Source organism: Chrysochloris asiatica, unplaced genomic scaffold (assembly GCF_000296735.1).
Source record: "Chrysochloris asiatica unplaced genomic scaffold, ChrAsi1.0 scaffold00090, whole genome shotgun sequence".
In the NCBI taxonomy this organism is placed as follows: domain Eukaryota; kingdom Metazoa; phylum Chordata; class Mammalia; order Afrosoricida; family Chrysochloridae; genus Chrysochloris; species Chrysochloris asiatica.
Window position 1 is genome coordinate 6092170 of NW_006408608.1, and position 22901 is coordinate 6115070.

General features: G+C 47.5%; 1 protein-coding gene across 3 annotated transcripts in view; it reads right to left on the minus strand.

Moving 5' to 3' along the window:
* Nucleotides 1-22901, minus strand: part of KAZN (kazrin, periplakin interacting protein) — a 656366-nt gene that overhangs the window by 102852 nt on the left and 530613 nt on the right. For all 3 annotated transcript variants that reach the window (XM_006866367.1, XM_006866368.1, XM_006866369.1), the window contains one exon: nucleotides 3217-3353. In XM_006866367.1, the coding sequence (XP_006866429.1) occupies nucleotides 3217-3353 (137 nt within the window). The remainder of the gene's footprint in view (nucleotides 1-3216; nucleotides 3354-22901) is intronic.

Sequence of the window (22901 nt, forward strand, 5' to 3'; positions counted from 1 at the left end):
ATGTATGTTTCACTGGTTTTGCTTCACTGGACAACCTGGCCTAAGACAGTCCCCCAGTGTCCAGTGCTCAGCTCCCAGTCTGGACACCGGCCTGTTGTGAGAACTTCACCAGCTGGATTCTCATAGAGTCCCCAAGCTCCCCTTCAAACTGCACTCATGTGATAGGGACACGTACTTGTCATAGCTTCCTGGGATGTTGCAATTCTGTGAACTTTCTAGGTGGGCTGAGAGCCCTGATTCTCAGCAGCCTCTGTGCCGGTGCTGTGTGCCCAACTATCTCAGGCAGCTGAGCAGGGTAGAGAACCTGAGAGTCCCATTAATCCTGTTCACAGGGATCTTTATTTTGTGTAAGATCTTGGAAAACGAGGAATAAGATCAGAATTTGTGGCTTAAGTGTCTCCAAACTAGCTCTAAATAGGTAACTTTGGATCAGTCACTCAACCCTTCATGGCCTCAGTCTTCCATCTGTAAAATGGGGTTGAATCTGACAATGACGAAAGATCAACCCATGCTGTTGTTCTGCTAAAATTCTGGGACTACAAAGTGCCATGGGCTGCCAAAAGAACCAATAGATCTGTTCTGGAAGAAGTGCAGCCAGAGTGCTCCTTAGAGGCTAAGATGGTCAAACTTCATCTCTCATACTTTGGACATATTGTCAGGAGGGACCAATTGCTGGAGAAGGACATCATGTTTAGTAAGGTGGAGGGTCACAGGAAAAGAGGAAGACCCCCAACAAGATGGATGGGCTCAAGTGTGGCAACAATAGTGAGGTTGGCCCAAGATTGGGCAGTGTTTCGTTCTGTTGTGCGTAAGGTTGCTATGAGTCGGTACTGACTCGATGGCACCTAACAACAACAACAACAAGGGTGATACTCTGCTAATAACAAGGTTGACGGCAGTCTTTTTCTGTTGTTGTTGTTTTTTCAGTAAGTTTCCAAATTTTCTTAGAATACGTTTTCAAATCATGGAGCATAATAACCTCATGGCATAATAACTGGTAACCACCAGTATATGCCCACAACGCATTCTCACTGCTGGCTGGATTTGGGGACACATACACCATCAGCTTAAAAAATAAGTCACGGTGTTCTCCAGGGAACTTTTACTCCTCAATACATGCACAATTACAAAAAAATAAACCTGACACCCCATTAAAAGACACCAAGAAGTGCTATTAAACCCCACGTTGATCATATAATGCTGCTGAAATACATACAACTTAACTGCAGCTCCAGTGGGGGTCACCATGACCTTGCCTCTGTAATTAACCATGGGCTGCCCTGTTCACAGGAGGGAGCAGGAATCACTTGTTTGTTCAATGAAATCTTAACTGAGCATGCGTGGGAAGCTAGCACAGATGTTCTGCCACGGAGGTGGGTTCCAGAGTCAGACTGCCTGGGTTTACCTTCTGTCTTCACCTTTAAATAACTGTGCAAGGGACTTAGCTGAAATCTCCATTTTCACACTGATAAAATAGGTTTGCTATTTAAGTAGGAATTGTAAAGAATACAAGGCAACAATGGTATAGTTACTAATTGTCGGTGAGTCAGCTCGGACCCACAGCGATCCTGCCTACAATTGTTTGCTCTGGACCATTCTCATTGTACCAGCCACGGTGTCCATTCTTCTTGTTGAGGGCCTCCCTATTTTGTGCTGACCCTCCACTCTACCAAGCATGATGTCCTTCTCAGAACTTGTCCCTGATGATGTGTCCACAGTAAGAGGAGTCCCTTCTAAGAAACATTCGGGCTGCACGTCCTCTACGCCTGACTGTTGAGTCTGGACCTTCCTGCATTCCACAGGATACTTACAGCTGCCACGATTCAAATGACCAGAATGGAAAGTACTGTGGTCCTTGCTGTTACCCAGGATGATGGCAATGATGGAGACCCCCACCTCCCACCCCGGCACACACACCGAATTCCCAGGTCCCTGAGTCCCTGCTCAAGTCAGGTGTCAGAAAAGTCAGGCTCAGTGTGGTCCCCAGATGTTTCAATAGGCATCATCATCTCCATGGACCCATAGGTCACCCACACTGCGTTCTACCAACAACTTCAAAGGGACCCAGCTCATCTGCTGTGGAAGGATGCAAGCAGGGTGGGAAGTGAGGGAGCTGGTGCTCAGGGTCAGCACTGGGGGTGCCTGAGACCGAGGGGAGCCCCTGCCCTGAAATCTCTCCTGAGGTTGTGACATCATAGGCAGGTAATGGCATAGGTGGGAAGGATCCCTGAGAAGACCAGGTCGGGTCCCGCGTGGGGATGAAGAATTTATGTTCAACTTCAGCTCTAGATTCAACCAGCCAGCCACCCTCCAGACGGATCAAAGAACCGTTCAAATCTTCTTTTGCAAGGAAGCTACAACAAACGGCACTATCTTCTGCCTCCCTTTCCTTCTGTGTGGACTTGTGAACCCACTCACAAGGTGTCATGGATCTGTCTTGCACACCGAAGGGGCCAGCTCTCCATGTGGATGTAGTGACTCACAGAGACCTGCTCCAACAGAACACCTGACAGTCTACTTTAATTTCGGTACCCTCATCGGCACGTGCACCCCATAGCCATAAGACAGATAATTGCAGGATCAAATATCTTGGTTATCTGACTCCTAAACTCCTACTCATTCCACAGAGCCCAAGTCCCATGCCACCTCCTCCATGAAGCCTTCCCAGAGCCACACCCTGCAGACAAAATTTCTGCAGTTCTCTCTTCACACTCTGATGTGGAGTCTCTACATTTACTGAGGCTGGGTCTCCAGGAGTCAGAATTGACTTGATGGCTCTGGGTTTGGTTTGATTCCCTGCTAGGTACCATGTGGAGGACTGTGTGGGTGCCACCTCACACAGTACCCATGGCATGCTGCCAGGCCTGTACCATGGTCACTGTTTAGCAGATGACCGCTGAGAGAGGTGAGGTGAGGTGAGGCACCCGTGGGCACACACAGGGAGCCAGGATCTGAGCCCACACCGTTCGTTAGCCACCACGCTGCCCTGCTCAGGCCTGTTGGATCAGGAGACATGGAGCTACCCGCCCCCCCCCCCCCCCAAGCAGGAGTCATGCTCCCTGTCAGTGCCCAGGCCCAGGCTGGACACATTGGAGGCCTCAGCCAATGAGCACTAAGGAGACATGGGCCCCTTGTCTGTGGAGGGGTCGGGTGACTGAGAGGATGAGTAGGGAGGAGAGGGAAGGGGGTGGAGGCCCCGCAGGGCTGCTGGCCAACCTTGCGGTGCTGCTCATAGTTGCGGATGAAGTCTCGGAGTTGCTCCTCCCGGCTCTCCAGCGTGGCGTACAGCTGTTGCATCTGGCTCACCAGGTCTGTCTTCTCACCCTTTAAGCGCTTCCGGTCGGCTTTCATGGCTGGGGGACGAAAGGTGGAGTTAGTTCCCAAGACCTTCGCTGTCTCTTCCAGCCCCAATGCCGAATTCACAGTAATACAATGAGGTTCCAAAAGGACGCATCTCTCCCCACCCCCGTGCCATTTAGATGCCTCCCCAGGATCTGAACCCGGGCCTTCCCTGCAGAGGAGTCCCACTCCCATCTCTCAGTTTTGCTGGTCCAATGAGAAGAGATTCGTCCCAGCCCAGAACTGGGACGAAAGAACATCCCCAGTGAGAAAGAGCAGGAGTCCAGGGTTCAAGGAACTGATGTTGTACGGTCAAGTCAGCTCCGACTATAGCCATGCTTTACAGGATTTCGGAGGAGCAGCTGCTGAGTTTGAACTATTAGTGAGTTTGATCTTGTGGTTCAAACCGACCTTGCAGTCCAGTGCTTATCCTACATAAACACACTAGGACTTCCAATTTCCTGCTGATGAGACACCTCAGTTTCTAACTTCAAATCCTCATGGGCCATTCTGTGTTCAGCCCAACTGTCTAGTATCTGTCCCAAGTCCCCACTGGGGGAACAGTCTTTGGTTAAAAAGCACGTGGTGAACTGACACCAAAGAATGGTGTCAAAAATAAATACATAAAAATGGAAAAATGGATGAAATGGACTCCATCAAACTTTAAACTTTTTTTGCAATTCTTTTTTTTTTTTCTCACTTTTTATTGTGAATTGAGTGAAGGTTTACAGACATCATCAGTTCCACATTCAACAAATCATGCACTCCGTGTCATTACAATGATTGCAATCTCCTCCACGCACCATCAGTTAACAGTATTTACCACTATTCAATTTAACTCTTGCACTCATCTCTGGGCCTCCCGCTACCTTCGTCTTTCCTCTGCCAACTTCCCTCTTGTTGTATATTGCCTTCCCTAGCTCTGGTAGCATAGTGATTACGAATCGGGCAGCGAACCTTAAGGTCAGCGGTTCGAAACTACCAGCCGCTCTGTGGGAGAAAGATGAGGCTTTCTACTCCCGTAAAGATTTACACCCTCGGAAATTTTGTACAGGGTCACTATGGGTCGGAACCGACTCGAACGACTCGACGGCAGTTAACAACAACAACAACAACATCACCCAAGTTACCATGTGTCTACCCTCTACCCACTGAATAATTTTCCTTTCCCTCCCACCCCCGGTAACCATCTTAGAATGTTTCTATAAGCAAGCAAAACTTTTCTTAGCTGTTTACAACAGTGGTATCAGAAAATATTTGTCCTTCTGTGATTGACTAATTTCACTCAGCACAACAATGTCCTCCAGGTTCATCCGTGTTATGAGGCGTTTTACAGATATATCATCATTTTCCAGTGTTGTATAGTATTTCACTGTGTGTAGGTACCAAAGTTTGTATTCATTCTACTACTCTGTCTTTCGACTGGTGCATTTAATCTGTTTACATTCAGTGTGAGTATCAGTAGGTAGGAATTGACTGCTATCATTTTTCTGTGCGTTTCTTTGTGGTGTTGCTAGTTTCTTTATTCCACAGACATTTCTCCACTGAATTGATTTTCTTTTCATTATCTTCACTGCTATTGCTTTAATGTTTACTGAATCTGATTTTCTTCTTTTTGCTTTGATACGAAGGTAGACTGATTTTCTTTGAGATTAGCCTTTAATTTATTAACTTTCCCCCCATTTAAAACAGTATGCTTTATCTTGAAATCTACTTAACTTCAGTATCTACACTATTACCTCTTTTTGCTTTATAGTTGACTTCATTATAAACTGGTATCTCTGTTTCCCTCATTTCAGTCTGGTAGGTTTGTTTTACTTTAAACACTTCTCCATCTGGATTGAGTTCTGGGTGGTGTTGTCATGGGTGTTAATCTCAGGTTGTTGTCTGCTGTTGTTGTTGGTTCTCAGTCCAAAGAACATCCTTTGGTATTTTTTGTAAAGTTGGTCTGGTTTTTACAAATTACTTAATTTTTAGAATTTAAAATCTGGAGATGCCCTGATTTCACTGTCAAATTTGAGGGACAGCTTTCCTGGGTATATGCTTCTCGGCTGGCAACTTTTCTCTTTCAGAACTTTGTATATGTCATCCCATGGTCTTCTTGCCTGCATGGTTGGTTTCTGCTGAGAAATCAGAGTTTAGTCTCATTGGTTCTCCTTTGTAGGTGACTTTTTCTTTTTCCCAAGCTGCTCTCAGGATTCTTTCCTTTTCTTTGGTTTTGAAAAGTTTGATTGTGATATGCCTTTGGGGGTCTATCCTGTTTGGAGTTCATTCAGCTTTTTGAATAGGTATCTTTGTGTCTTTCATGATGTTAGAGAAGTTTTGTTGCAGCAACTTTTCAACAATTTTCTCCATGCTTTTCATTGCGTCTTGCTGTTCTAAATTTTGATGATCTATGGGGTCCCACATAAATATGAGGCTTTCTTCTGATTTTTTTCATACCATTTTTTCAGATTTTTCTTTGAACTTAATAGTATTGAGAGATTTATCTTAAAGGTCACTAATTTGGGTCTCTACTGATTCAAATATACTCCTCTGCCTTTTCAATGTATTGTCTGTTTCTGAGATCTTAGTATTAATCTTCTGGATTTCTAATCACAGGCTTTGTATTGTTTCAAAATGTGCATTTGTTCTGACTGTTCTTAAAGTGTTTTCATGAATTCTTAGCAAGATTTTCTGTGTTCTTTTTGATTTCCTCATTCTTTTGAATTCTTTCTCAGGGAGTTTCATTTTCTTTTTTTCATCAGAAATGTTTTCTAGCTCTGCATCTTGGTCATTTATTTGAACCACTCTCTCTTGTTTCAGAATATAATAGATATAATAAAGGAGACAAAGATAAAATATGGGCAGCAACAAGAAAAAAGAATACAATAACTAAAAAAATAAAAGAGGGACTGGAAAATAGAACGTCACAAGAGGAAAAAATAAGAGAGACAAAGGCAAGAGCAAAACCACTAAAAAAAACAGAGAGTGGGAAGATGAAAAGAGAGAGTAGTAAAGAAAAAGAAAGAGTAAAAAAAAGAAAGAGAAGAGGGTAGAAATGAGAAACAAAAGAGAGGAAAAAAACAAAAGCCGAGAAAGAAAGGATAAAAATCAAGGGAAGGGAAACAGAGGAAGGAGAAGAAAGAATAAACAAAAAATAAAAGGAAGGAATGAAAGGAAAAATAAACAAAAAGAAAATGCAGTTGTTGGACCCAGAGAGGAGAAAACTCTGGGGGGTTCCTGCTGGCCAAGGAACTCATGAGGCAGGTGGAGAAGGGATGTAATAACTGGGTTCCCAGCCCTAGACAGGGTCCCTATAAGGCCTAGATGCTGTCTCTGTTCAGGAAATCCACTCTGGAAGTAGCTCGTGGAGGCCCTTCAGTGTCTGTCAGAACCAGAGGGGAGCTGGGGGTAGGGTGACCAGTAGGCACAGGACAAGATGCTCAACATTAGCTAGTAAAAACACATTGCTGATGAATTGATTTCCTCATAGCAACCTTGTAGAACAGAGTAGAACTGCCCTGTAGAGTTTCCAAGACTGTAAATCTTTACAGAAGCCACATCTTTCTCACTCTGACTGGTAGATCCAAATGATCAACTTTTTGGATGGCAGATGAGTACTTAACCACTGCGCCACTAGGTCTACTTCCTCATCAACCATTCATTGTTGTTGTTAGGTCTGTTCCAACTCATAGCCAACCCTACGCACGACAGAATGAATCACTGCCTGCTCCTACGCCATCCACACAACTGTTAAGTTTGAGCCCATTGCTGCTTCCACTGCGTCGGTCCATCATCTCGAGAGTCTTTTTCTTCTTCTCTGACCCTCCACTTTACCAAGCATGATATCCTTCTCCAGGGACTGTTCTGTCCTGACAATGTGTCCAAAGTATGCAAGACAAAGTCTCACTGTTGTTGCTTTCAAGGAACCATCTGGCCATACTGCTTGCAAAACAGATTTGTTTGTTCTTCTGGCAGTACGTGGTAGATTCAATATTCTCCAACAGCTCCGTAATTCAAATGCAGCAATTCTCTGGTCTTCCTTATTCATCGTCTAGCCTCTGCATCGCCTGCGCATGTTGTTGTTGTTAAACGCCATCGAGTCGATTCCAACCCATATGAGGTGATTGAAAATACCATGGCTTGAGTCTAGCGCACCATAGTCCTCAAACTGACATCTCTGCTCGATGGCACTTTAAAGAGATCTTTTGCAGCAGATGTGCCTAAATGCAATATGCTGTTTGATTTCTTGACTGCTGCTTCCATGTGCTGATTGTGGATCCAAGTAAAATGATATCTTTGATAACTTCAATTTTGTCTCCACTGATCATGAAGTGATCGATTAGTCTGGTTGTGAGGATTTCCATTACCTTTACATTGAGGTGCAATCCATACTGAAGGCTGTGATCTTCATCAGCAAGTATTTTAAATGCCCCTGGCTTGCAGCAGGTCCTTGGCAACAGATTTACCTAACGTGACATATCTTTTGGTTTCTTGATTGTCACTTCCAAGAGGGTTGATGGTGGATCTAAGCAAAATGAAGTCTCTGACAACTTCAATCTTTTCTCTATTTATCATATTGTTATTTATTGTTCCAGTTTGGGGGATTTTTGTTTTTTGACATTAAGGTGCAATTCATACTAAAGGTCTTTGATCTTCATCAGTAAGTATTTTAAGTCCTCTGTGCTCCCAGCGAGCAGGATTGTAGTATCTGCATATTGCAGGCTGTTAATGAGACTTCCCCCAATCCTGATGCTACATTCTTCTTCATAACATCCATTTTGGGGATTATTTGTTTGGCATACAGATTGAATAAATATAGTGAAAGGCTACAACCCTGGTACACACCTTTCCTGATTTTAAACCATTCAACATTCCCCTTGTTCTGTTCCCGTGACTGTCTCTTGGCCTGTGCACAGGTTCCTCATAAGCACAATTAAGTGTTCTGGAATTCCCATGTTTCTCATTGTTTTGGTAACGGTCATGATCCATGCTGTCAAATGTCTTTGTGTAGTCACTGAAAACACAAGTAAACAGCTTTCTGGTGTTCTCTGCTTTCAGTCACGATCCATCTGACAACAGCAACCATAGGCCTTGTTTCAAGTCCTCATCTGAAACCAACTTGAAGTTTTGGCAGTTCCTTGTCTATGGGTCATTAGGGAAATGCACATCAAAATCACAATGAAATACCACTTGTACCCACTAGAATGGTGAGAATGAAAAAGCCAGATAATACCAAGTGTAGGTGAAGGCATAGAGAAACAGAACCTTCAAGCACTGCTTGTGGGAATGTAAAATGGTACCGAACTTTGAAAACTATCTTTCCATTTCTCAAATGACTAAACATGGAGTTACCATGGTGGTGGTGGTGGTGGTGTGCTGTGGAGTTGGTTCCGACACCTAGTGACCCTGCATAGAGTTTCCGAGGAGGCTGTAAATCTTTACCAGAGCAGCAAGCCTCATCTTTCTCCCATGGAACAGCTGGTAGTTTCGAACTGATGACCTTGAGGTTAGCAGCCCAACTTGTAACCACTACGCTACCAGAGTTACCATATACCCCAACAATTGTACTCTTATGTATATATACTTAAGAGAAATGAAAATGTAAGTCCACACAAAAATTTGTATAGAAATGTTTACAGCAGCAGTACTCATAATTAGCCCAAAGGTGGAAACAACCCAATGTCCATCAATGGATGAATGGATAAATAAAACATTCCACGCAATGGAACATTACTCAGCCAAAAAAGGAAGTGCTGACACATGCTACAATATGGACGAACCTTGAAACCATCATGCTGAGTTAATAAGCCAGTCCACAAAGACCACAAATTGTATGTTCCCATTTATATGAAATGTCCAGAAAAGGGAACTCTACACAGATAGAAAGTGTACTAGTAACTGCCTGCCCAGCCTCCCTCAAGGCTGGGCAAAGGGAAACTGAGGAGTGAGTATTAAAGAGTACGGGGTTTGTGGGGTTTTTTTGGGTGGGGGTTGACAAAATGATCTAACACTGAGAGACAGACCATCACTGCATGCACCTGAGACATGTACTCAGTATGTACTCAGTCCCCAAATTTGTACACGTTCAGTGAACTGTATGGTGAATGATGTATAAATCAAACAGTTAAAAGGAGTCCTCATAATGCAACCGTTAGGTACTCCGCTCCTAACCCAAAAAGGTTAGCAGTTCAAACCCACCCAGCACTTCCACAGGAGAAATGGCACAGCTGAGAAAACCCTATAGGGCATTTCTCTGTCACATGGGGTTCCTGTGAGTTGAAATCAACTTGAGGATATATAATAACTCTGTTGCTACCAAACCAACACTTGGTGTCACCCCTTCCTCCTCCCAGAGGCTCTTGCAGCAAGGGTAAGCACCTCCTCACAGCAATGGTTTCTTGGCCAGAGACTGCAACATGAAAACTGCCCATCCAGGCTCCCTCAAGGCAAGCTGGGGCCGCAGCCCCTAGAACCCTTCTCTCTCTATTGACCACTGAGGAGGGGTTGCTAAGGTTAACCTGGATCCCTAGGTATCAGAAAAGGAGGACAAAGCAGCTTCTAGGCTCAGGCAGCATCCAGTTTGAGGAGGCCTAGAGTGGTTAGTCATTTGCCAAAGCCACATAGTGGCATCTGACCCTAAAGCCCACATGCCTGACCCTAAAGTCAATACATTTGACCCTACATTATGATGTTGGCTCCACAGTGAAGACCCCAATGCCCAGAAGGTCCCTGCCCTATGGCAGCAGGAAGTGATGTAGGGAGGCTACAATGCAGGGAGTCATCCAGACCTGGATGCCCAAGTGTGCGAAGGCCTACACTGGTCTCAGTCACCTGGCTCTGCAGAAGGGCCAAGATCCCGGGCTGCTGGCCAAAGCTGATGTTTTTCTGGTTCTGCGGAAGTCCCTCCTTCATCCCCCTGCCCTTTGCCCACGGGGTAGAGCAGGATGGGAGGTAGGCCAGCTAGGGACAGAGTGTGCTGGGGCCCAGTCTCTGGGCAGCCCTGCTGGATCTGCCCACTTTATGTCCAGCTGAGCTGCAATCTTAAAATGCTGCTCCCCGAAGCCCACGGGCATATCTAAGGTACAGCAGGTGCTCTGGGCACCACCGGCAGGGGGCGCCAGTGAACAGTTTCTGTAATCGTGTTTTCATCTCCAACTGAGAGACCATTTGTTGTTGTTGTTGTGTGCTGTGGAGTTGGTTCCGACTCATAGCAACCTCTACAGGGTTTCCGAGGCTGTTAATCTTTACAGGAGCAGACAGCCTCATCTGTCTCCTGTGGAACAGCTGGTAGTTTCTAACTGTTAACCTTGTGGTTCACAGCCCAATTTGTAACCACTACGCTACTAGAGCTCCTTGAGAGAGCATTTAGTAGGTTAAAACTCATACTTCCTCTTCAGACGTCAGGGCTTTCTTCAGCTGCTAGTTCCCTCTCCCAGCTGCCTGGTCAGCCCCATACTAGCCCTTGCTCTCTCCGCATAGGCCTCCCATCCACCCACTCGTATGTCAAAAGCCCTCTTTGCCCTCAGAAAAATTTTTATGTGTTGTTGTGTGCCGTCCAGTTGATTCTGATCCATAGCGACTCTATATAGGGTTTCCAAGGAGCAGCTGGTGAGCTTGAACCGCTGACCTTGCAGTTCAAATGGCTTTCCAGTATGGTGCATTAATCCACAGCACTACACTAGGAGTCCTTTTATATGTTGTTGTTAAGTGCCATCAAGTCGGTTCCGACCCACAGCGACCCTCCACAGGGTTTCCGAGGCTGTAAATCATTTACAGTAGCAGAAAGCCTCATCTTTCTTCCACGAGCAGCTGGTAGTTTCGAACTGCTGACCTTGAGGTTCGCAGCCTGATTCATAACCACTACGCTACCAGTGGTTGCTGTTATTGTTAAGTGCCGTCGAGTAGATTCCGACCCACAGCGACCCTATATAAGGTTTCCAAGGAGCAGTTGATGAGCCTGAATCATTGACTTTGCAGTCTGACGCATTAGCCCACAGCGCCACACCAGTGGTTGTTGTTGTTGTTGTGTGCCGTGGAGTCTATTCTGACTCATAGCGACCCTCCACAGGGTTTCTGAGGCTGTAAATCTTTACAGAAGCAGAAAGCCTCATCTTTCTCCCACGAGCAGCTGGTAGTTTTGAACTGCTGACCTTGCAATTCACAGTCCAATTTGCAGGGATTATTTAAATAAGCTCTGGTGGCGTAGTGGTTACAAGTCGGACTGCGAACCTCAAGGTCTGCAGTTTGAAACTACCAGTCGTTCCGTAAGAGAAAGATGAGGCTTTCTGCTCCTGTAAAGATTTGCAGCCTCGGAAATCCTGTGCAGGGTCACTATGAGTCGGAACCAACTCCACGGTACTTAACAACAACAACAACAACAAGTAAGGAGCTCTGGTAGTGTAGTGGTTACGAATCAGGCTGCCAACTGCAAGGTCAGCAGTTCGAAACTACCAGCTGTTCCGCGGGAGAAAGATGAGGCTTTCTGTTCCCCTAAACATTTACAGTCTCTGAAACCCTGTACAGGGTCGCTATGAGTCAGAACCGACTCCACGTCACCTCACCACCACCACCACCACCAGGGAATATGTATTTGAAGAAGCTCTGGTAGCATAGTGGTTATGAGTTGGGCTGCTAATCTCAAGGTCAGCAGTTCAAAACTACTAGCTGTTCTGTGGTGGAAAGATGAGGCATTCTGCTCCTGTAAAGATTTACAGCCTCGAAACCCTCTGCAGGGTCTCTATGAGTCGAAACTGACACCATGGCACACTACCACCCCCACCAGGGACTATTTGTGGAATCCTGGTGTGGTGCTATAAGATAAGCACTGGACTGTTAACCTCAAAGTTGGTGGTTCAAACCCACCAGTTACTCCTCGGGGAACCCCCATACAGGGTCGTTATGAGTTGGAACCACCGACTCCACAGTGCTTAACAGTAACAAAAGGGACTGCTGGCTTTCAATGGAACCTTCCAGAAAACTGCAGGGAAAGTCACCTTACGCCCCAGAAGGGACAAGGAAAAGGAGATGATGGGGGAAGAGGGAGTCCAGAGCTGGTTTTTAAAAACCTGGTCTTTCTTCCATGAAAATGGGCCCCCAAAGGCAGAGTTTTGAGTGTTGATTCATTGTCCACAGTGATGCTACATGGGTGTCATGTTTCTGCCCTTGCCAAGCACCCTCTGCCCAGGCCCCAAGGCAGTGGGAGGCAAAGGCTCAGCTAGGTGCAGCCCCTCCCCTAACAGTGTGGGTGGGGCCCGCACCACCGGGAACCTCCCTTTAAGATAACCCAATGAGAAGTAATTTTCCAGAAGAACCTGGCCCAACTGCCGCACATGAGTCAGGAACTGCTCGTTCTGGTTGAACCTCCAGTACTCCTCATTCCACTTCACTGCAGTGACAATGGGCTTGGCTGTATGCACTACTGTGAGGATGGCACGGACCGGCTGTGTTTTCTTCTCTTACCAGGGTCGCTATGAGAGCCAAGCCACTCCACAACACTAACCACACACGGTACTGATGCAGCAAAGGGTCAGCTTACTGTGACCTTTGTCTACAAATGAGAAACAGTGGATTTCCCAGCTGAAGTTGTCGACAAGCATCTCAGTGGCTGGAACGTTAGCGTGCTCACTCCTTGCTGCGAGGGAGCCGGTAGACGGAGCATTTTGAGGAGGCGTTCCCAGGGGGACACTGACCCCAACCTTTGTCAGCAAGCAAAGTTTCCACTGCAGTTTCCAAGGGGAGATTCAGGCAGCTCTCCTGCCCCAGAGGAGAGAGAGAGAGAGAAGCTGCTGCTAGGCGGTCCTACCCCACCCCCCACCCCCTGGGGAGTCACTCCTCACCCTTTCAACTGGAAATAGAATTCCCTAAGGTTCTGGTTCCTCCTTTATTAACCCCATCTAGGCGAGAAGCAAACCCCACCTCTGCTCCCAAAGGACCACACCCTCCCTACCATGGCTCTCCCCTCAGGGGTTTTTCCCTCAGTTTACAAACTGCCTTTGGGAGGAGCCACACTTTGGGCAATCATCTCATTGCTCCATCCTTGGACGCCCTGTGCAGGTCCCTCCTGGACAAGCTGCACATCCTGCAGGCTGAGGGTGTGTGTCCACACCTGTGTGATGGCCACTGGGGAAGGCCTGAGGGGGCTATGCCTGACTGACAGAGATCCTCAGAACAAGGGATCTTATTCTTGGGATCCCCTAAGAGGAAGGATAGCGTTTCCTCCCCCAAAGTGTTGGATGAAGCACCTACTGTGTGCCAGGCTCTGTGCTCGTGGCTAACAGAGGAACTGGAGATGTGAGACACTTTGGTGCAGGGTTGGTTTGGCTGATTGCCGAAATGATGGAAGAGACAAACCCATGCATACCTGCCTCCTTACCAAGAGCACCTCCACTCTGTTTGCTGTTGCTCTTATTAGGTGCTGTGAGGTGCTTCTGACTCATAGCGATTCTATGCACAACAGAACAAAACACTGCCGGGTTCTGCTCCATCTTCACAAACGTTGTATGAGTCCATTGCTCCAGCACTGTGCCAATCCATTTCATTCATGTCGTTCCTTTTTCGCTGATCCTCCACTTGTTGGGGGAGGGGGTGAGGTAATGTGCCTAGCTAGAATACACCATTTCCCAAGTTCCCTTGCAACTAGAGGTGAGCAAGTGTTTGTTCTGGTCACTAAGATGTGGATAGAAATCCACTGGGGAAGCAGGGGGAAACTCATTGTCTCCTTTATAGACAAGGCCACAGGAGGCTGGCTGGTAAGGACTCTTAATCCTTGCCCTTCTGTTTCTTCCTCCAGGAAACATGGACGTGATGACAGAGGCATAGCAGCCGTCTTGTGAACACAAAGACAGAAGACACAAGCTAAGATGAGAGACCAGAAAGAGCAAGAGGAGGGTCTGGATCCCAGATGGTACCCACCCGGACCAGAAACCCTTATGACAGTAGACTTAACAAGCAAACAACCCTTATTTCTTTAAGCCAGTCTTTGTGGGGGTTCCTATTACTTGTAGCCAAACACATTGCTAATGGATACATGAAGACAGGCTGTGAGAAATGCTGTTCCCCGCCCACTGGCCCCCCCCTCCATCAAAGGCATCCCTCTTCCTGGTTTTCCTTCACAGGTATTCTCCAAGGGCTTCTAAGAATTTGCTTTATGTCACAGGAAATACCTTTACTCAGTCAGGTAACAATCACGGAAGACCCTTGCTCTGCCCATTCATTTCTGGAATGAAATCCATCATATTAAGGCAAGAGAAAACATGAGAAGTGAATCTGTAGGTGTGAATGCCAAGTGATGAGCAATGAAAGAATCAAGATCAAGTGTCTCTGGAACCAACCTGCAAACAAACAATGAGGCGGACATGCCGTTTGGTGTGAGTCTGTCAACTGGGGCCACAGGAAACCTACTCAGGAAAACTCGTACAGAGGCAAGACCTGAGAGCTCCTGGGAAGGAATCCTGCACTGGCTTAGAGCATGAAAGAGGGCGTGTGTATACCCCACTAGGTGCTGGGCCTACCTCATCGCATCAGCTCCACAAAGATGTGTGTATACCCCACTAGCTGCTGGGCCTACCACATCGCATCAACTTCACAAAGATGGGGGGGGGGGGTGTGTGTTCTCATGGTAACCCCACATGCAGCAGACTGAAATGTGGCCTGATCCTGCGCCATCTCCACGATGGCAGGAATGTTTGAGTCTGTGTTGCTGTGCATTTGGAATGTCTTCCAATTGAGAAGGCTCATCTTCCATCATCTTCCAGCACAATTATCAGACAGTATTCTGTGTGATCCACAGGGTTTCCACTGCCTGATTTTCAGAAGCACATATCCAAACCTATCTACCTAGTCTATTCCAGTCTGGAAGCTCCTTAGAAACCTATCATTACTGACCCTTGCTGGCATTTGGAATATCGGTGGCATAACTTCCGACATCACAGCAACATGCAAATCATCACAGGCAGCCGCGAGTTGGTCACACAGACGAGAATGAATTTAAAATATAAACATCCAACCATCAAAAAATTGACACAATGGAAGTCTTCCTTCCTTCATTACAGATACGCACTGTCTCTCCTCCAGAACTCTGTTTTACTTTCTACAAAGGCTGCTAATGCAATATGAAGTCTGGAAAGCACCCCCTTCCATGAGAGCGGCCTCCTGACTCAGCCTGCAGCTTCCCAGCGGTTCTCCCCATTCTCCTTCCCAGTCACCGGGCTTCATCCAGGCGTGTCCCATTCCAGCAGCCAAGCCGCTGGAACCACTGCCATGGTGATGGATGATGTCATGCCAGGCCAGGCCCACAGGATCATGGGATGAGACCAGCCCGGCTCCTCAGAATAGGAGGACCCCAGGGATAGAAAGGGCGTATTTTTCTAACTTGTAGGCAGCCAGATGCATGCGGGAGACAGAGGGTGTAACCAGGCGCCCAGACCAATGGCCCTAAATGTGGACTTTCCATGACGACCTCTTCTTCCTTCCCTAAGTTCCTCACCCAGAGGTCAGAGCCACATTGAACTGGTGTAACTGTAACTCTTGGTGGGTGAGAGCCAGGGAGAAGGAAGGAAGGCCTCTGTAGTACCCCTCTGCTTCCGGCCTGGGCAGACCCAGGGGCAGGGTGCCCACGCTGACGCGCAACCGGACATTGGTTTGAGTCTTGGCTTTTGAGCTTCTATGGGCAGAGGGGCTGGGACGTGTCAGGGCCTTTAAAAGACGATGCTGAACATGAGGGTTTTTCTCCTTGCCTCTGAGACTGGGCATGCAGTAAGAACCACACCTGGAAGTGAGGGTGCCTCAGTTTTCCCCCAGCACAATGGGGATGCTGGACTTGACAAGCTTCCTTTTGGCCTCTAGGATTCTAGGTGAATTCACTTGGACCACTTGCTGCCCCAGCAGCAGGCACCCCCATAGCCACATCTACAACTTTGGTCAAGACCACACACAGGACAGAATGGGCCCTCATCTGTCAGTTGCTCCTCGGAAACCCTATTCAGGGTCGCTGTGAGTTGGAACCAACTTGGCGGCACTTAACAACAACACAGTCTATAGATAAGGAAATGAGTGCCCAACACCCACCCTTCCAATACTGCTGCTGCTGTTAGGTGTCATCGAGTCGGTACCGATCCATAGCGACCTTATACACAGCAGAACGAAACACTGCCCGATCCTGGGCCAACCTCACTACTGTTACCACACTTGAGTCCATCGATGCTGCCACTTGGTCAATCCATCTCGTTGGGGGTCTTCCTCTTTTTCTCTGACCCTCTACCTTAAGCTGGTGACCCCAAACCAACTGGAACCAGTCTTTGGCCCTTACATGAGCAAAAAGGCAGTGAGGATATGGCACGTACCTGTGCCCAGGGAAGGGAGAGAGACTTACTGCCCCCACTAACACAGTGGATCCCAGACTGGAATCTGGATGTCTGACCTGGAACCTCCCCCATCAGCTCTCCTGTGAATGCACACTGTAAACATACAGCCTGCATCTCTATGCAAGCCCAGTGGACAGTCCACAAATCCACACTCGACGATTGCTATAGGATATGCTGTCTGTCTAGCCACCCTCGCATTCCCCAGAGATTTCTGTTAAAGTCATTACTGCTCCATGGCTGCCTGAGGAGGAAGAATGTGTGTGTGGGGAAGAATCCTTCACAAACACTCCCTTTCACTTACAGACTCCTCAGACAGCCCAAGATAAGTCTCTCTCCACACCTGGTCAGACTTCCCAGTAGTCTGAGCTTGAAGGACTTTGGGCCCATTCCTGAATGTTTGTCCTGAATAATCATTCCCAGCCTGGGTGGACCCCAGACAAACAGAGCTCAGGGGCAGGCTGGGGGTGGAGGCAAGCAAAGTCAGGTGGACATGAGCCTGCGTGTGGAGATCCAGATGTAGCCAGCAGGGGGCTCCCTTTCCATCCGACTGAACATTTCCTCATTAGTTGATGCTTCAGGATCTAGAATCTGCCTAGGAAACCAGAATGGGCATCAGGATCAACAGGGTCTGGCTCTGCAGAGCTTTGAGGTTCTAAATAAACATGTGTGTGGCACTGTAAGGTAAGCACTTGACTGATACCCGCAAAGTTGGAGGTTCAAACTCATCTGCTGCTCCTCAGAAACCTTATGTTATTTTTGTTAAGTGCTGTCAAGTTGGTTTTGACCCCTAGCGGCCCTGCACAGGGTTTCCGAGGAACGGCTGGCAAGGTTGAACCGCTGACCTTGTGAGTCAAACCGAGTTTGCAGTCCAGTGCATGAAGCCATGGAAACCCTATAAAAGGTCGCTATGAGTTAGAACTAACTCGATGGCACTCAACAACGAGATAATATGATATTCTCAGAGTTCTTCCAGCTCAACTTCTCTTTAAAAATGGGGAAACCGAGGCCCAGAGAGGGGAAAAAGAGTGACCAACTTGAATCCACAATCAATGCCCATGGAAGCATCAGTTGATAAATCAGGCAATGCATTGCCATTAGGAAAAATCTACTGCAAAACACCTCTTCAATGTTTTTAAAAAGTAAAGATAGCACTTTGGTGATTCAGGAGTGTCTGATCCAAGCCATGATCTTTTCAGTTGCCTCATATGCATGTGAAAGATAGTGTAAAGGGAAGATGAAAGAAGAAATGAAGCACCAGAAGTGTGGTGGTATATACCTTGGACTGCCAGAGGAATAACAAATCAGTAGCAGAAGACATACAACCAGAATAGACACATCTTCAGTAAAGCTGGATGGCTACAAAAAGATGTCATGTTTGCTACAATAAAAGGCCAACAAAAACAAGGACACCCTTAAGGAGAGGGACCGGCTGGCACACAGTAGACTCAAACATACTGTCTAATGATTATGAGATGGCCCAAGACTGGACAACATTTGTTCTGTTACACTTGAGGTCACCAGGAGCTAGAGCTGACTCAGCAACAATGTATCCAGGACTCCCGATTCGGAATTCAAGACAACTGGGTTAAAAGCACTGGATTTGGAGTCTGGCTGTCTAAATGGAATTAAGCCTCAGTTTTCTCATCTGTAGAATGGGAATGATAGTATAATTATTTCTGGGTTTTTTTTGGGCTGAATGAACTATCCGCCATGGACTCTGAGTGTCTTGAAGAAAGGAAACCTCAACTTTGAAGTCAGGGAACCCCTAGTCCAGTCTGGTGTTCACCCCACACTTCAACACTGCCTGCAAAGTCTCTTAGTTACTGCTCCCTCAGCTGTAAAATGGAGGCATAATCTCTAATGTGCAAGACTGTGTGGAGCCACGTGGTCCAGGGTCTGGATGAATACAGCAGGTACTAACTACATGTCAGCTGTTCTTCCGCTCTCTGTCCTAGGCCTGAGCCCTGGTCCTGCAAAGACAGGCTGGTTTTCTGAGACAAGAGGTGCGGTACAAGAGATTACTTGGTATGACTCTTCCAGCCATTGGCTTTGGTGCTAAGTACCCTGGAGTCAGTTTTGACCCATAATGACCCTGCATGGCGTTTCTGAGGAGCAACTGGTGAGCTTGAACCACCAACTTTAAGGTTCAAACCGACTTTGCAGTCTAGCGCAGTAGCAGAACCCACAGCGCCACACCAGGACTCCATTGTCTTTGTAATTCCCACCAAATAATTGGGTGGAACCATGCAAACAGGGTTTATGAAACTCTCTCTCAGGGATTGTTCAGATTTACCATTCTGCTGAGTAAAAAACGAGCCATCTCATTGTGGAAAAGAGGTATCCCCTGACTATCAAGAAAGAAGATTCCAGAGCAGAGTGTGTGTCCCTTGGACCCTGAGATTCCTGCACTGAATCTCTTCGATCCAGAAGACTGGGGGGCTGTGAACCAGAGATTGTAGCCAAGACACGGCGGCGGCAGCAACAAGAGCGTGAGACAGAGCAGCGGGCTTCCTGGCCCACAGGGTGAGAACACAGAGAGGATTCCGGCAGGAGGCTTGTTTGAGAAGTAGGCTGCCTCCAGGCACTAAATCAGGCAAGCTAGGTTTACTGATCCACAGAGCTAGAATGAGTGCCTCTGGGCTTCAGTTTGTGGCAGAATGGCGTGCCCTTCGGGTGTTTATCAACAGTGCTAAAGGAATTTTAGGATACTTGCCTGACCAGGGCAGAGGCCAAGAACCCTAGTGGCTGAAAGGTATGCCTGCAGGCAAGGCAGGGAAGAGGCACTTGTGACCAGAGCATTTTCTCTCCAGATTGTAACCTGTTAACTTTCCTAATAAAAAGTAATCATCGTGAGCAATGTCTGCGAGTTCTGTGTGGCCACTGCACTGAATAACTGAAGCCATCAGAAAAGTACTGAGTACTATGGGAAGGACGGATGCTGTCAGAACTGGTAAAAAAGTTGGAGGGGGGAGACCTGTCTGACTTGTACATCAAAGGCATTGACCAGGGGCTGATGCTGATGGAATCTCTCCTCCATGCCCCTTGTGAAGTCAGAAGAGGTCTGACACAGCCATTTTTACATGAGGAAAAGAACCCAGGAAAGAGACAGACATCTGGCAGGAAGTCTCAGTTCTACAGGTTTATGGTCTCGGGTCCGTTTGAAAGATGAGTCAGGTGAGTTCAGAACAGGTGAAGGTTCACTCGACTTACAGAGGTTAGACATAGGGAGGCCCCTGCCTCTGGCGACACAGAGACACAGCAGAGGAACGGTACAAAGGACAGTTACTGCTGATGACGGACAAAGGGGCTCTATGGAGCTATGTCTGGCGTGGAATCAGGCCCGACCTGGGGGCGCTCTGCTCCTCACAATGTTAATTCCTGTCACCTGTAAGCTCCAGATGACTAGGCCACACAGCCACAGAGTGGGATAAATGGCATTTGAACCCCACAGCATGTGAGGAATGTGGGAAAGTGATGAGTTGAGGGGTTGTGTAGGGTGGAAAAGGTGATGTGCTCACTATTTCCAAAAACATCTTGCTACCTTCTTCCACCAGTGACTCTCCAAGTGTGGGAACCGACCTTAGGGATGTCCTGCCAAGGAGGCGATGGGGATCCAGAAAGTGTACCCCACCTACAGGGGACAGTTGCCTCTTGAACCTGGCCCCCAGCTGCCATGACTGAGTTGGGGTCCAGCATGGTCACATAGTCTGACTTTTTAAGAGAATTCCAAGTTCCTGATTCTCTTGAGTTTTCAATGTGGGCAGTTATCAGTACACCCAACCGTGTCTATGGGCTTCAAGTAGGTGCTGGACAGCTGACAGGGGCCAAGCTGACGGCTGGGGACATTCCATCTGTGCCGAGGGACTAGGCTTTGCAGACAGAGGCCTGTGTCCTAACCCTGGTGCTACTATTCACTAGCTGTGTGACCCATGGTAAGTGCCTTAACCTCTCTGTGCCTGTTTTCTCATCCGTAAAATAGGGAAAACCGTTTCTACCTCATGCTATTACAGTGAGCATTAAATTAGGGAGGTAAACACTCAGGCCTAGTGGCTATCTTGGCTTGTCTGGGAGGCAGAAGGCATTTCAGAGTGGATGGGCAGTCTTGAGAGGTATTCTGAATGGTGGCTGGGAGGCCAACTTAGACACTGGCCCTTTGGTGCTCTTCCTGAGCTCTGGAGATGCCTTCAGACAGAGAAGCCAGGGCCCCCAACCACACAAGACTTCAGCTGGGAAGAGCTGGGTCAGCTCCCAAAGAGAGCAAGTGAGTGAGCCCAAGTCAGAGATTCAATGGTGCCTCCGGGGTGGGGGCTTCCTCTCACTCCCCCCATGGCTCAGCTCTGCCCTTACTCCCAGTTCTTGCCCAAGCTCACCTGGAAGCCAGGAGGGTGGTGGGCCCAGACTTTACTTCCCACCCCTCTCAGCAGGGAGCAGAGGCAGGCAGAAGGTAGACCAGCACCAGCGGGTGGAAGTGGGAGGGGACTGGGCTTTGTGAAGGGGTGGCTGCTTCTTTTCCAGCCTCGGAAGAGGAGTCCGGGAAAAGTCCTTTTTCCTCCAAATCACCACCCCTGAGACACTACAAATAGTGGCAGGGGAGGGGCCGGAACACGGACATTCCCTTGACTCAGGAACTCCTGAGCGGGGGAGGGGGGCTTCTGGAAATGCAGTGGTGACCAGAGATTCCAGACAATGGGGACTATTTTTAAGAGCTCTTCTTGGTCTGTAAGGTCATTCTCCTGAAAAGGGCTGGATCAGATGGAAGAGAGAAGGAGGTGGCTGTGGTGGGGAACGACCGGTGCACAGCACACAGGCTGTCAGGGTTTGAGCCAGCAGGGCACTGGCATGTTGTGTGGCCCCAGGCACTCATGCACCATCTCTGAGCTTTGGTGTCATACTCTCAAAATAGTCCTTTAAACCTTCTGGAACTTGGCCCGTGCACCAGAGATTTGGAGGCTGGTCACCACTGTTTGCCCCTCCACCCCACCCACCAGAGACCCAGAAGGGCTGTTCAAGGTTAGGCATAGGCAGCAGACTGGTAGTGACAGGTTTGAAAATGCAGAAAGGCTGTGGAGAGCAGAGCTTTAGAGTGTGCGGCCCCTAGGACCAGACTGAGTGGCTCAAATCTCAGCTGTGCCACCATGAGATGTGTAGTCAAGAGCTTGCAACAAATGCAAAACAAAAACCAATGCCAGGCATAAAAATAGTTTCTACCTAGGTATATAAGGAGCTCTGGTAGCATAGTGGTTACGAATCGGGCTGCGAACCTTAAGGTCAGCGGTTTGAAATTACCAGCCACTCCACGGGAGAAAGATGAGGCTTTCTACTCCTGTAAAGATTTACATCTTTAGAAACCCTGTACAGGGTTGCTATAGGTCGGAACTGACTCGACGGCACTTAACAACAACAACAACAACCTAGGTATATATCTGACATGCACGCATTCATGTATTTACCCAAAGACCTGCACTGAAAAGTTCACAGTAGTTACTCAAAAGGTTAAAACACAGAACTACCTTTGTTGTTGTTGTTAAGTGCTGTCGAGTAGGTTCCGACTCATAGCCACCCTGTATAGGGTTTCCGAGGGACGACTGGTGGTTTTGAACCACCGACCTTGTATTTAGCAGCCCAGTGCTTCCACTACAGTGCCAAACACCCAAGGAAAGCAAGAAGTCAGCATACATGTACACCAATGTTCACTGCAGCATTATTAACTGTAACCTCAAAGTAGAAACAATTCAAGTATCTACCAATAGATGAGTAGATGTTAAAAAAAAAAAAAAAAAATTTACCCTTAAATAGGATTTTCTTCTTCCGTAAACAGAAATGAAGTTCTGATACATACCACCACATGGATGAATTCTGAAAACATTATGCTGAGTGAAAGAAGCCAGTCACAAAAGGACAAACAGCATAGTGTCCCATTTATAGAAAATATCTAGAAGAGGCAAATGCAGAAACCAAAGTTTATTAGTGGCTATTACCAGGGGCTACCAAAAGAACAAACAGATCTGTGTTGGAAGAAGTGCAGCCAGAGTGCTCTTTGGAGGCCAGGATGGCCAAACTTTGTCTCTCATACTTCGGGCATATTGTCAGGAGGGACCAGTCGCTACAGAAGGATATGTTTTGTAAAATGGAGGGTCAGAGAAGAGGAAGACCCCCAGGGAGATGGATTGGCAAAATGGCAGCATCAATGGGCTCAACAATGGCAACAATTGTGAG